Consider the following 15750-nt stretch of genomic DNA (forward strand, 5'->3'; position numbering starts at 1 on the left):
GGACACAAAACATTTTAGTTCAAAGACTCATTTCAAGTAAGCTTTAATGTGCTCCAGTGGGACTGAAGTTGAACCACAGTGGCCCAAGGGATTTTCCGCAGAAATGTACAGTACAATGTCGAGAGAATAAATGGGAAGAGTGTGTGGAAGGATGAAATGTGTTGAGTTAATTGCATTTTTTGGAGATCCTCAGCCTTCAGCTTCTTTTCCCATCCAAATACTTTCATCCATACAGCCATTTACAAAAAAGAAAAAAGAAGAAGAATAATAAAAAAAAGAAATTTGTCCTGGAAATGTACCGTCACAAAATGGAACATCACAGTTGACATTCGAACATTCAATGCCTCTCTGAGCTTTAATCACAGCTTTACCCTTTTAATATTTTTAGTCACTAGTCCTTTTTCTCAAACTACGGAAACTTGACCTCATCTTCCCTCAAAAGTGTGCAGTCACAACCTCTTTAATCAGCATTACAGTAATACAACATAGACAGCATTGCACATTTAACCTTCGATACTTCAGTACAAAAGAACTAGTAGAAAGTACCAGTATGAGTGGTTGTAATCCATCATCATCTTCATCATCACCACTTATTACAAAACAAATTACATTGTACACACACAAAAAAAGTCATGCATTCTCTGGATGAACGGTTTCTACAGTTAATAAAACAAGGCATAAAATGGCTTAATAAATAAATTCTGGTAGTTATTAGTTGAAGCTTTTCTCGTTTCTTGATTTCGAAAGGGAAATAAATGGCCCAGTGTTGCTGAACTGGCCCAGTCTTGCTCCGAACACACTGCATTATTTCTGCAGCGTTGCAGTTTGATGATGTTAGTCTCAGTGTATGTTCTGTATGGAATGTTAATGTAGACGCTCATTTACTAATTTCTAGCTGATCCGTACATCCAAACCATCTTGCTTGTGGGAAATACACTGCCTGCTCTACATAACACTTAGTCATTAATTCTCTGATGTTATGATCACATCTAATTCTCACTCTGAATTAAAAGGATAATTCACCCAAAATGAAAGTTCTGTCATTATTTGCTTACCCTCATGTCCTTCCATGTATGTCGTTATTTCTCCGTAGAGTACAAAAGTAAACTTGCGATTTAAACTAAACTAAGCGCATTTTCGGTGATTAGCAACTTAAATTTTGGATTGTTACAAAGTAACATATGGCTATTGCACACAAATCATATTGTGTGGAATATTATGGTGTTTTTTGTAATTTTTGGAGCTGGTCATTATGGAAAAAAGCTGCGGCAATTCTTCAAAATTTAATGGAAAATAAGAACATACGGGCTTGAGCGCATGAGGGTGAGAAAATAATAGAATTTCCATTGTTGCATAAACCGTTCTTTTAAAAACAAATGTTGAGAACTTTTAAAAGAACTGTTAAGACTGAGTGGTGTCAGTCTAAAAAAAAGAGAGAGAAGAAAGCAACAAACTAAACAAGTATGACACATTGAACATAATTTTTCTGTACAGAGCTCAATAGTGACTATACAACACCTCCACATAAGTAGGCTGAAAGTCCTGTATTATACAACTCTATGATCAATTCAATACAACAAAACATTCTATATCTTAACTGTACATGTGGAAAAAGTCATTTTGAAGTTCGTTACGATAATTAGCTCGACAGATTTTTGTCCTGCCAACCCTGTAAGGGTTTCGATATTATTGCAAGATGGTTGTTTTAACCAGGCGTATATGCTAAAGGTCATGGGCTAGGGCGTTTTTCTCTTTTCATCTTTTTGCATTCATATTTTTTCTCCACTAAACATTACAGCAGTAGCTTACAGAAGCAGGAACTCAAAAATGGTGCTCAAACTTCCTGGCAAAATTCCTTTTTAGTGTTGCCTATAGTTTTGTATTTTTTCCAACCCTTTGCTTACAACTTGAGCTCATTGGCAATTTTCGAAGCGATGTTCTTGAAGGCGATAGACGTTCCCGATATGCGTTTGAAGCGAACACCATTGAGAGACAGGCGGGGCAGTTTGCAAACCTCCATCTCCCATTGGACGAGGCTGTCCTGGCGCGCGTCGCCATGCACACAGAAGAGCAAGAAGCGCTCGCGCTGCTCGTAGTCGCAGTTGTTGGCGTCCAGCACCTTGCGGATTTCTCTCATCATGTCTCCTGGCTCCATGGACGAGGTGGTCTTCATACTCCAGGTGAAACGCAGCGATCTCGGCTTCGAGTCACGACCTTCCTCCTTGGGTTCTCCGGATCCGCTCCTGATGACAAACACAGAAGTGTTCAGAATGTCAGGCTGATCCTCATCACAGATACTAAACCATGAGCTCTGTTGATCAGAGTATTGTAGAATTAAGGCCCATTCACACCAAGAACGATACCTTTAAAGATAAGAATAACTATATTTGCGTCCACAACTGCGGACGATATTGTTCTGTTTATTATAAGCGCGTTGCAGTTTTTGATATCAATGAAATCACTTTCAGAACTTTTTTTTTTCCAGCTGATAAACGATACAAACATTGACAGCCAATCAGAATCCACCTAACTTCAAAGAGCTCGGGCATTTAAAGCAACAGACGACAAAACTGCAGCAAACGCTTATAATAAAAGCAATGTTATCTTGTGTTAGTACGCTAATATAGTTCACACAAAGGACGATAATTATATAAAGCTTAAATAATTGTTCTAATTCTTTGAGAAGAGGGAAGTCCATGTCACAACTACAGTATAACGATAACGACACAGAGGAACAATATCGTTGAAATCACTTTCAGAGCAATTTTTCAAACTAATGAACAAAAACATTCACAGTCAATCAGAATCCACCTGACTTTAAAGAGCTGGAGTATATAAAGCTGTACACAACATAACTGCAAAACTCTAATCTGTTGGTTTGTATGCTAATATAATTGCTATAAATATCATTGTTGGTGCAAACAGACCTTTAAGGCCCATTCACACCAAGGATGATGACTATGAAGTTTTAATAATCATTCTAATTCTATGAGAACAGGGAAGTTCACAACCACTATAATGATAATGGCAGAGGAATTACTTTCAGCGAGATTTTCACCTGACTTTAACTCTTTCCCCCTCCAGTGTTTTCTAAAAAATATTCCAGATTGAGTCCATCAACACCCCCAAAGCTTGCACAGTCCTATACCTCTTCCTGGGTCAGCATTTCATTTGGTAACGTTAGGCAGTTTTGATTTATATGCTGTTGAATGTTTGATGATCGTGTTAGCCTACATGTGGGTAAGCAATCCTTCCATCACTTGCTTCTTTGCTTATTTTTGGATCCAGAGATTCTGTATTCTTTCAGAAGATGAGCAATAGTGCCCCTACTGTATAACAGTGAAAACATGGATTGCTGGAAAAGTACATTAATGGTTTGGAAAGAGTTAAAGAGCTTAAAGGGTTAGTTCACCCAAAAATGAAAATAATGTCATTTATTACTCACCCTCATGCCGTTCCAGACCCGTAAGACCTTCGTTCATCTTCGGAACACAAATTAAGATATTTTTGTTGAAATCCGATGGCTCAGTGAGGCCTGCATAGCCAGCAATGACATTTCCTCTCTCAAGATCCATTAATGTACTAAAAACATATTTAAATCAGCTCATGTGAGTACAGTGGTTCAATATTAATATTATAAAGCGACAAGAATATTTTTGGTGCGCCAAAAAAAACCAAAATAACGACTTATATAGTGATGGCCGATTTCAAAACACTGCTTCATTAAGCATCGGAGCGTTATGAATCTTTTGTGTCGAATCATGATTTGGATCGCGTGTCAAACCGCCAAACTGCTGAAATCACGTGACTTTGGCGCTCCGAACCGCTGATTCGACACAAAAGATTCATAACGCTCCGAAGCTTCATGAAGCAGTGTTTTGAAATCGGCCAGCACTATATAAGTTATTTTGTTTTTTTGGCGCACCAAAAATATCGCTTTATAATATTTATATTGAACCACTGTACTCACATGAACTGATTTAAATATGTTTTTAGTACATTAATGGATCTTGAGAGAGGAAATGTCATTGCTGTCTATGAAGGCCTCACTGAGCCATCGGATTTCAACAAAAATATCTTAATTTGTGTTCCGAAGATGAACGAAGGTCTTACGGGTGTGGAACGGCGTGAGGGTGAGTAATTAATGACAGAATTTTCATTTTTGGGTGAACTAACCCTTTAAGCATATAAATTACCATATGAAATAACTGTGGCATACGCTTATATGAAACAGAATATTATCATCTATTGGTGTGGATAATAATATATTGTTATAGTTATCTTTATATTACATGCTCTTGTGTGAACAGGCCTTTATTCTGGAGCAACTTCACAAAAACTAATAAGGTGCATGGAAAAAAAATCTGGTTCCAACAGAGCCAACACATAATATGTTAGGCACATAATATATAGTGTATATGTTGGACGTCTGTTTCTGCTTTTTCAAGATAATCAAGATTTTCAGTATCAGTGCATCACTAATATAAATGGACTGACAAATTGACAATGTTGTTTAGAGTGCTAAAATCTATATTAGAAAGACAGAAGACAGCTCTCAGTGCTTAGAAAACATGCAAAACACTCCAAACAATCAGAAATCACACACACACACAAAGTCAAACACTGTATAGTCGTCACCTGAACCGTTTGGATCAACACTCTTGTCGACTGACCTGAAGGGGCAGCAGCAAATGTCCCACAAGCAACAAGTTCACATAAGACAAATTCTAAACAAATCACAGAGGATCAATAAAAACCTCACCTCAAACTGTACGCCCGACCGCGGGCCTCTCCTTCACTGGGTAACCTTGGGAAATATCAGAGGTCATATTGAGAAAGCAGTGGACAACTAAATTCAGCAAGTCAGCTCTTCTAAAAGAAACAAGACAACAGATTCTAGGCAACTGTAAACTGCCTATTTTTAAAGGGTTAGTTTACCCAAAAATGAAAATTATCCCATAATTTACAAGCCATCCTAAGTGTATATGACTTTCTTCTTTCAGCCAAACACAATCGGAGTTATATTAAAAATAGTAGTGAACGGTACCTTAGATTCTGAAGGCCAAAAAAGCGCATCCATCCATCATAAAAGTAATCCATACGTCATATACACCTAGGATGGCTTGAGGGTGAGTAAATTATGGGATAATTTGCATTTTTGGGTGAACTAACACTTTGAGGTCGTTCACACCAAAAACAATAATTATATTTACATTCTAAACGTATGCTGCATTCATGTCACCTGTCACTTTAAATGCTTGTGCTCCTTAAAGTCGGGTGGATTTTGATTGCCAATTTCAGTGGTCAACAATCCCCGTTCGCACGGATCCGTGAAAAGGATTAAAAACACTGTATTATTCATGCCAGGGCAGTAGGTGGCGATGTCACTTTGTAAAGAAACACTATGCCTATAGACTGAACATAATAAGCATGTGCATGATGTCACCGTTTTCACGAATTCACGTTTTTGTGGTTTACATGGAGACGATAACAGTATTGTTTTCGAAAACTTGCAATTTAAAACCGTTTTCAAAAGTTTGCATTCTCAGGCCCCCAAAACACAGTTGTCGGGTAAATTATTTAATTTTTTTTTTTGTTTGTTTGTTTAGGGTTTAGATTAAGGTTAAGGGTTGATATTTGTTTCAGAGTTGTGTAGGCAATCAGCAATTATGATTGATATGATGAATGAAACATTTTGACTCGGATGAAGGCGGGGTTTGCGCTGAACTGGTTTGCCAAAAATAATCACACAAGAAACTGCTTTGAAAGTGATTCCAATGATATTGTTCCTCTGTTGTTATTGTGAAAGCTGTGGTGTAGACTTCGCTATTCTTTGAGAATGATTATGAAAACTTTATGGTTATGGTTAAGGGTTAGTATTTGTTTCAGTGTTTTGTAGGCAATCGGCATTGTGGTTGACAAGACCAATGAAATCTTTGAATAGGCTAAAGGGAGGCTTTGCACTGAACTGGTTTGCGAAAAAAGTTGCTCTGAAAGTGATTCCAACAGTATTGTTCCTCTGTCTTTATTGTTATAGCTGTTGTGTAGGCGTAACTATTCTCTTACAATGAGCACATTTACATGCACACCAATATGCCGATTACTCAAAAAAAATCAGCTTATTGTGTTACCTGAGATGAGAACACATTTTTATAACAGCACATTTTCCTAAAGAGTTTTGAGTTTGCTATATATTTTCTCCTTCCCTACCGCAAAATGGCTCTGTTTGGATGTGCTTAAACCAGCAGTAAAAGTGCAGTCACATTTACAGTTGCCCTGCGAAATTTCACAGGCGAAATCCAGTCATTCTAATAGGAGTGCACACAGGGGTGTAGCTTAGTGGTCGAAAGTGGCACAGTGTGCAGGAGACCCAGAGGCATTGGGGGGCTTGGAACCCAATTTCTACCGAAGGGGCCCAAAGCAATACGTTGTACATGGGCCCAGAAATCGTAGCGACGAATCTGAGTGCACGTTTATGAGGGCGAAAAAGTTCCCCATACTGATTTTGCTCATGTTCAAGTTGGTGACGCGAATTTCGCCGCATTGACCAACAGAAAGCTGCTTGGTTTGAAAGTACCTTCTGTGTCAGCTGTGCTTCTATCATCGCTCCTCTATTGACAATAGACCTTTTTTGTCTGCAAAATTTTGCTGAAATATTGCTAATGTGACCACGCCCAAAGACTATAGATATAGAAAGTCCCATTCTATTACTTATGAATGGGAGAAACTGCAACACGCAATATGATGGAATACGTCCCGCCTTCTAAGTGAACAAGCCAATCGCTGATTGGTAAAGTTATTGTGTCACTGCAGCTGCCGTTAGAGGCTCTGGTTCCTATAGAAACCTGAGACTCGCTCTTATGACTGCACATGTGCATTGGCTCGTCTAGCCTGAAAAATAAGCTTTTTAAGCGCCATTTGAGCATAAAAACAACATTTATGGGACAGTTCATGTCAGATTTTGTTGCTGATTTGAAATATGTTATTTAATTGTAAGTTCGCCAAGCAGTTTTTTAGATTTCAGGATTCCCCCATTCAAATAGATAGGACTTAGTCTTGGAATGCCCGAAATGGGTAAAAAAAAAAAAAAAAAAAAAAAAAAAGTCAATCAGTTTATGCTTAAGCTCTTTATGACTTTACTCTGATAAAGAAAATGGGTTAACGCGTTTAAATGACCACAAGCGTTGTCGGCTTATTATGCATAATCAGGTTAAAAACATACATCTGAACTCACTCACTGAATATTACAATTTTAGGGTAATGGTTAATGTTAGGGTTTAGTATTTGTTTCAGCATTGTGTAGGCAATCAGCACTGTGAATGACATGACCAATGAAATCTTTAGAATTGCCAGTGGGGCGGGGTTTGTTCTGAACTCATTTGGGGGGGGAAATCATGCGAAAAAAGTGATTGCAACATTAGCGTTCCTCTGTCGCTATTGTTATAGCTATGGTGTAGACTTTGCTATTCTCTTACAATTAGAACAACTTTATGGTTATAGTTATCATCCTTGATGTGAACAGACCTTTAGACTTGCAAACTATATTACATGAGGCAAGATTTATTCCAATTTACACCAATACATACTGCAGATGACGGTTTCATCATTTTGCTTTTTTTTTATAAAAGCCATGAGCCGTGTGTTACAGCGATTTTACCACAGTTCAGGGGTTTGCTTGTTGTGCCTGTGAACATTTCTAAACTGTGGGAAAATAACTGTAACACATGACCTCTTATTCCTTTATTTCATCATTCTTAATCTATAACAGAAGTATAAAATTATCTGCCTTAATGTGATTTTGATAGGCGTGGACGGTGGCAATGGAGAAACTTTCTTTTGACCAGAAAGATACATTTCAAATGAAAGAAGGAGAAAAGGTACTGGATCACTACAGACCATCAGCATTCAACATATTCAACAAAACTACAGCTAAATACTTCTGAGGACACACAGGTGGGGGAAGTGTCATCGTCATCATCATCAGGAGGAAGTCAGTCTGCAGGCCGTGCAAACATTCACAGAGGTGACAGATGCACAGATCATTAGTAAGAAACACACAGGTTGAGACTATTTCTGAGGAGAAGGGGATGTGAGGACACATTTTCATTTGTAAGTCTGAGGGGAAAGCTCAAACTATTGTGCCCTACCTCGCCGTTCTGAAAGACAGAGTTCTACAATACAAACAAACAAACAAACAGCATGTTCAAACCAAAGCCCAAACCCAAGACCACTGGGTCAGCCCTGAAGTCTGAAGAACAAATCAACAAAAGTGAAAATGACCATACATATAATGGAAGATTCATTTATCCATAGTAACACTATGAATTTATTAAAAACTTGGGAAGTGTGTAATTCCTGCAGCAAACAAAACCTCAAACAGACAGTAGGGGGCAGGTCTGAGAGTTATGTTAACCCATGGCATCTGATTTCAAATGCAGCCAGCTGCCTGATAAAGATCCAGCTCACTTTACCCAGTGTCCTTCACTGACTGCAGCACACTCAGAGTCAATGCATGCTCAGCACTGTGTGTGTGCGTGTGTGTGTGTGTGTGTGTGTGTGTGTGTGTGTGTGTCAGGCCACCTGGCTCTCTCTCCTCCATACACACACTGCAGCAGGGCTGGGCATTGACACAAATTTCACAATTCGATTTGATTTCGATTCATAGGCGATTCAATTCAATTACAATTTTGATTCAATTTAATTCTATATCAATTCTTTTGAATATATATCAGTTACAGTACATATACATTTTTAAAGAAAAAAATAAACTTAAAATGAACAACCCATTTGCATACAAACATTTAAACTGCACATAAGGCAGTTTTTATAATAATAATAAAAATAACTTTTTAATGAAATAATTATGTTTCTACTCCAAAATCGTTTTTTGAAATATAAACATTTAAATGGTGGCTATCATAAAAACTTGTGATATATTAATTATTGAAGACAAAAAGTTAAGTAAAAATGCAATGAATATGTAATATAACGCATATATTTAGCAAAATGTTACTCTCTAGAGTTAATTTTTCTAGCTAATTATCGAGTTTACGGACATTCAAAGGCTTTCCTGAGGTAAATGGTCCTGAGGTAAACATTGTTTACAAGCTGTTTTATTAACTTTTTTCAGAGGTTGAAACACTGATTAAGTGATTACATGAGACATTTCAGTAAGTTGTTCTGTATCTTTCAATATTCCTTCTGATGTTCATTCATGTTTATTTGGTGCTGTAACTAGTAGTAAAGAGGAACAGATGATCGGTTCACGAAACGGCTACAGAGGTCTATCACACCACATTAAAGAGCACCAAAATTATATTTATTGTTTGAATTTTGTATAAAACTGACATAATTTGAAAACCGACACTTTGTTTCATATCAAAAGTAACACAAACCTTATTGAAATTACTGGACGGCAGGAACCACAAATTATGTTTAGTGAAGTTTTGTTCAAAGACTGAAAGATCGATTATTGGGATTTGAGAAATCAATATTGTTTGATCAAAATAAGAACGGATTAAAATCGAGAAATAAATATTTTTAATCCAGCCCTGCTTTAGCTGTTAAAGCGAGATTTCCTGCAGTAATGGTTTGTAAACACACTCTTTGTAAAGCAATGGCTCTTATTCTGGGGACTAGGGCCTACTTCTAACTTAAATTTAAATGCAAAAAAAAAAAATATAAATTATAACTTGTAAACTGATATACACTACACTACTATAAAAGTTTGGGGTCGATACAATTTCTTTGTTTTTTAAAAAAAAGTCTCTTATGTTTACAAAGGCTGCATTTATTTGATCAAAAATATAAAAACAGTGATATTGTGAAATATTACTACAATACAAAATAACTGCTTTCTATGTTAATATATTGTAAAATGTAATTTATTCCTGTGATCAAAGCTTAATTTTCAGCATCATTACTCAAGTCTTCAGTGTCACATGATCCTTCAGCAATCATTCTAATATGTAGAAACATTTCTGATTATTATTAATGTTGAAAACAGTTGTGCTGCTTCATATTTTGTCTAAATCGTGATACATTTTGTACATTTACATCTTCAGTGAATAGAAAGTTCAAAAGAACAGCATTTATTTGAAATAAAAATATTTTTGTAACAATGTCTTTACTCTCACTTTTGATCAATTTAATGCATCCTTGCTAAACCAAAATATCAACTTCTTCAAAAACAGTGTGCGAATTTAAAAACAATACGAACCACAACTCAAGTTGCAGTTCTTCTTGCAAGTACCTCATTTGTATTCACTCATCAAAGCCAATTGTTCTTATATTTGGTCAATGTTTTCTCATATTTGGTGAATGTTAACACATCTTAAACCATGAAGGGGAAATGAGCTTGTAGTGCGCACTTAACATGCCATAATATCTTCCTTCTGGATGTCTGGTTAAGCACTGGCCAATCAACAGAAATATGTAAATTGTCATTTAACACAGGAAACTGTAGTGCAGAGCATTAAGTGATAGATCTAGAGACTGACCTTCGCACAAACTTGGAGGTAAGCTTGCTTATGAAGCCGGATGAGGTGCCCCTGCGGGCCTGGGCGAGAGCGCCTGTGTCGTGGGACAGCGTGGGTGACGCGGGGGGGCCGTTGTATGTGGCACTGCGCCGGTCTCTGAGCTGCGCCCCGTGGAAGGTGCTGCGGCTAGAGGTGCCCCGTGGAAAACGGGTCCGATCCGGAGTCATACTGCTGATGCTGTGAGCTGACGGAGACGTGGATGGAGCCCTGGAGCTAGAGCTGCAGACAGACAGTGATTTAAAAAAACAAAACAAATGAAACTGGACTCATTAAGTAGAATCTTTTTCGCATGGCCACTTAGAATATTTCCTGAGCCTTAGAGCGATGTATGCCATACAAAATATCTCGTAGCATTACGGGTTATATTACCTACTACAACTCTTTTTATTGATGGTTTAAAGTAGTGTGTTTTGTTAATTTTGTACTTTTTGTCTGTTCCTGCGCACGCAAGAATGCGCATGTCTAAAGTGACTACATTACGGATAAGAGACAGAATTTGAATTCAGTAGTTTTAAAAAGGTTTAAGCATATTACACTGAAAAATAATGTGTGTAAAACAGTGTGTAAAATTATAAAGTAACGCAATACTTTACTTGTTACATCAAAAGCGTAATCTGATTATGTAATGCATTTTACTTGTAATGCGTTACCCCAACACTGGCTATTATAGTTAACAGAAAAAAATTTTGTTACTTGAAACAAAAACAAAAAGACTTACTTTACTTCATCTAATTGCCAAGGCAACATTTCTAATTTCATTTAGTTAATTTGATGTACTAAAATAACTAATAGTGAAATAATTAACGAAAACTATAGAGACAAATTAAAAAATACAAAAAATAATAATAAAATGACAAAAAACACAACAAAATTACTAAAACTAAAATTGAAATGAAAATATAATAAATATAAAATATAAATTTAATTCAAAGAATTAATAAAACTAAAATAGTATCTCAATGATACCAAAATAACACTAAAAAGTATGTCTCTTCACCCCTTGAATTCAGTGTTATCCTCGATGGGTGGCAGCGGAGACTTGGTCGGGTGCCCTGAGGCGGACACGGACTTCACATGACGCGGTCGAGTGGACGCCACTGCAGAGGACGCTGCGGGAGACACAGAGGAAGAAGCACTCGCAGAGGTGGACATCTCCGTCAAACTGAGAAGGAGAGAAAGCGAGAAAGTGACAGAGAAGAGACATAAATTAGGCAAGAGCCAGACAGGAAGACACAGAAGAGACATTTGCAAATATCAGTATCAAAAAAGCCTCTGAACTGTTTTGTGTATTAAGTTCTTTGAGGACAAAACAAATATTTATATGTGGATCCTTTCACACACCAAGAGAAACTTAAATCGCAAGCAATTTTGCATGCTTTAATGTATAATGAAACCCAAGACCAGACCCAGACAGAATCAAAAGTCATTGCACTCATTCTAGATCTTATCTGGAATGACACATGATCCAAAAGCTTATATCTTATTGGTCTGTGTTTTTGTTGAAAAAATCATCTTGGAGAGGCGGTCTGTATCAATATAGTTTCACATCAGTATTAGTTTTAAAAACTTTGCAGTGTAAATGAAGAAGAAAAGAGAGTGAAAACATGCGCTGTGAATCTGTTCACCTGCTGTCTTTGCCGTTAGGGATGGCTGAATACCGCTCTGTACTGGATCGCTCACATACGTATGTATTTCTCCTGGTCATTCCACCAGCAGCGCTATTCTGTTCACACCAACACAAACACAAATTAATCATAGACTGAGAATGTGTGGACTATCGTTTGTTAGTCATATGTAATTGTATCCCACAACTGTGGCACATGATGTGGTTCCCGTGACCTCTCACCCCTGAAGCTGTGGACGTCTTCCTGCGTTCCTGGGCCACTAGAGGAGAGGTGGCCATGTCTCCTTTAGAGCTGGAGGAGGGCAGCTTACGGGACGCGTCCCATTCCTCCTTTTTCTCTCCCTCCACGCTGTTGGCCTGAGAGCGTTTGGTGTAAGACACGGTCGGAGGTATGGACGGGGCAACTGCAAAAAAACAATCAGACTCGTATTCAGAACTTTTACATCCATGCATAATTTTGAAATGAAAATATGTCCGCTCAAAATCAAATGAGAAATAGACCATTATCATTAAATTTCAGTTCTTTTCAAATATGGAAACTTGTATAAAATCAATTACAATGTTTTTATAACATTTTTCACAATAATATATATTAATGTTTATAATATCTTAGTATCTTCATGCCTTATAGTTACATAAAGCTAGGCGATAATATAGTTTACATTTTGTGACGATACAAGCATTTAAGCAGTTGAGATTTGCTAGATATACTATATAGTATATATTGCCCTACGCTAGTATACAGTATGTATGCAGATAAAATTGGACATACTACTATACTGTATACTTATATATACACATGAATACAACTTTATATAAAAAGCTGTGTGATAATATAGTTACATTTTGCGATTAAATAAATCAAGCAGTTTTGCTGTATTATTTGCCATACAATACAGTGTTGAGGGGTAACACATTACAAGTAATGTGAGCCAAGTAATCAGATTACTTTTAACTAGTAAAGTAACGCCTTACTTTTAAACACAATATCTGAGTTACTTTTTCAAATAAGTAACGCAAGTTACTCTATTTTCCCATTTATTGACTGACTTTGCATTTCCTTCAGCCTGAGCCTTATTCATTTCACTTTTGGTCTGAAAGGGAAACTTTTGTTTTATTTGTTAATAATAAACAAACAAGCAAGCTCGAATGAGGAAAAGAAATGAAAAAGTTACTTTATGCATTACTTTCTATAAAAAGTAACTAAGTAATACAAAACATTACTTTTATAAGTAACTTTCCCCAACACGGATACTGTATATATCGATTTACGAGAGTGTACTGTATGCATGCGCATAATGTTGGATATAATAAATATACAACTTTATATAAAGAACTGTGCAATAATACAGTTTACATTTTGCAACGATATAAACAATCATGCAGTTAAGATTTGCTATATAGTTTATATACCTTTTCTATATACCTATACTATATGTATGCAGCTAAAGTGTATATACTATATATACAACTTTCAATATCTCACTGGATGATATTATAGCTTTTAATCAATCTTGCAGTTGAGATTTGCCAAATAGTACATATTGCTTAACACAAGTGTACTGTATGTAACCAGGTAAGGTTGGATATACTTTTACAAGTTGTATAATTCGTTATTAATTTGTGAAGTAATAGGGTATATGTCGAACGTCACATGACCAAACCGGAAAACTGGTCTCATTGCATCCGCTTGTCAGAGGAAGTGTTAACAGCAGTATGAACTGATGGCATATCATTGGACTTTTAAGGTAATCAGCGAATCTACCTAGTTCACATTGTTATAGGTGTTTTATTCTATTAAATATCTAAACGTTAGTGTGAGGAAGAAAAATGAATAAAGCTTTTAAATATCAATCTGCATATGCGGTGGACATCAGTTATGCTCATCTTTGCTCGCTCCTTTTAAGTTATCTTGAATGAACAGCTAATTTTTTCATGAAGCACATACAAAAGACCTAAACCGGAAGCAATCTGATCTGTTTTATAGAATACGGACGTTAGAGTGCGCATAACCCCTATAGAGGTTGATTTTCATCTTTACAGACAGACTTAACCCTTTTCATTTTGTATAGACTTTCGTTATGTATAGATTTTACTGTTTTACATTTTTCCATAATAAAAATATTAATTATTAAATGTTTAAAACTATACATGCCACATTCTTTATGTAGACTTCACATCTAAATCAAGCTAACAACTGTTTCTGAATTTATTTTTATTTAAACATCACCAAATTAATTATTAGATAACTGATAACTCAATTTTTTCAGCTAAATCATTTTTCATTTAGAATTCATCTGAAATGTTGATGTTAGGGTTAGGGTTAGGGTGTGTGATCATGTGTTGTACCGTGGTCGCTGAATCGTCGCTGTTTCTGCGTGGCAGAGATACTGCGCTGGACTTTGGAGTGTGCGGGTGACTGCGTAGAGCTGTTGTTCAGGTCGCTGCTGGGTCGTGACCTTTGACACAGGTTTGTGGTGGACAGCGAATCGCTCCCTTCAAACTGCAATGAGCAAACCAATTTAAAGGATCAGGGTTATTATAGTTATTTTATTACTATATATGTAACTAAAACTATTTCAGAATATCAATAAAAACTATAAAAGTATCTTAATGATACTAAAATCACACTGCACAGGATATATGAAGTGGATTAGTCATTATGACTGATGTTATCGTAGTTTATGACACTTTTGACTTGCCTCTGGAGGTTTCCTGCCCAGCAGAAGGTAAGTGGCCATGACCTCATCATACTTCTGCCCTATTAATGCCTCTGTGATCTCATCTTTAGGGAAACCCATAGTGATCATCAGTTCTGAAAGAGGGCGAAAAAAGATGTGATGATTCATATACAATTTCTTTGTTATTCTTAAAGCATCAAAGGAAACGTTTTTCTTGCACAAGCGCACATGCTTTTGCCATGTAGTGTATGATGACCCAGACATTTTTTTTAGTTCTGACCATTATGAAAACAAATACATGAGTAGGAAATAAGGAGAGAGAGACAGGGAAGATACAGACCTATCCGTTTGGTGTCGCTGAAGTCTGGCTCAGGTTCTGTATACGGCTTTAGTTCCTCTTCCTCATGACCTACATTTATCCAGCGGTCCTTCATGATTTGCTGTGTGAGATTGGCAGACGTTAAACTACATATTCTGTTCTGCTAAAAGAACAGTAGACAGCCTTTACAAAAAATATACAAAAAGGCAAAAATGAGAAAGAAAGGCAGGTTTTGCGATTAATGTTGTAACTGTATCTCTATATGTTGTAATTGTAAATGTACTGTCTGTAACTGAATTTCAGTCATAATACTACTGCACAGTATTAAGTAGCAGATGCACTATATATACCTACATACTATATATACTATATGTGACCCGTGCTGGCAAAATGAGTCACAATGAGCAAATTATCAAAAATGAGTTATTGTTATTTTCAAATTCTCTATTAAAACATTCAAAACGATGTATGATTTCTTAGAATCTGACAAAAAATGACAGAGCTACACTGTCGATTGTCAAAGTCGATAGAGTCACTTAAGACATAATGGATAATGTTTGCGTAAATACCCGCCAAGACAGATTTTTT

The 15750-nt window shown here is 36.6% G+C and overlaps 1 protein-coding gene across 2 annotated transcripts in view; it reads right to left on the reverse strand.

Annotated features, from left to right (window-relative positions):
* Nucleotides 1–26: 26 nt before the first annotated feature.
* mark1 (MAP/microtubule affinity-regulating kinase 1) overlaps nt 27–15750 on the reverse strand; it is a 56392-nt gene continuing 40668 nt past the window's right edge. The window contains exons 10-18 of one of the 2 annotated variants that reach the window (XM_051909729.1): nt 15184–15283; nt 14865–14977; nt 14512–14665; nt 12385–12566; nt 12164–12261; nt 11536–11700; nt 10500–10757; nt 4763–4807; nt 27–2243 (exon numbers count right to left, since the gene is read on the reverse strand). In XM_051909729.1, the coding sequence (XP_051765689.1) occupies nt 1901–2243; nt 4763–4807; nt 10500–10757; nt 11536–11700; nt 12164–12261; nt 12385–12566; nt 14512–14665; nt 14865–14977; nt 15184–15283 (1458 nt within the window). In that variant the 3' untranslated portion in view covers nt 27–1900. The remainder of the gene's footprint in view (nt 2244–4762; nt 4808–10499; nt 10758–11535; nt 11701–12163; nt 12262–12384; nt 12567–14511; nt 14666–14864; nt 14978–15183; nt 15284–15750) is intronic. The other variant, XM_051909730.1, reaches the window with a different exon arrangement.

This window comes from Ctenopharyngodon idella, chromosome 10 (genome assembly GCF_019924925.1).
Source record: "Ctenopharyngodon idella isolate HZGC_01 chromosome 10, HZGC01, whole genome shotgun sequence".
NCBI classification, from domain to species: Eukaryota; Metazoa; Chordata; class Actinopteri; order Cypriniformes; family Xenocyprididae; genus Ctenopharyngodon; species Ctenopharyngodon idella.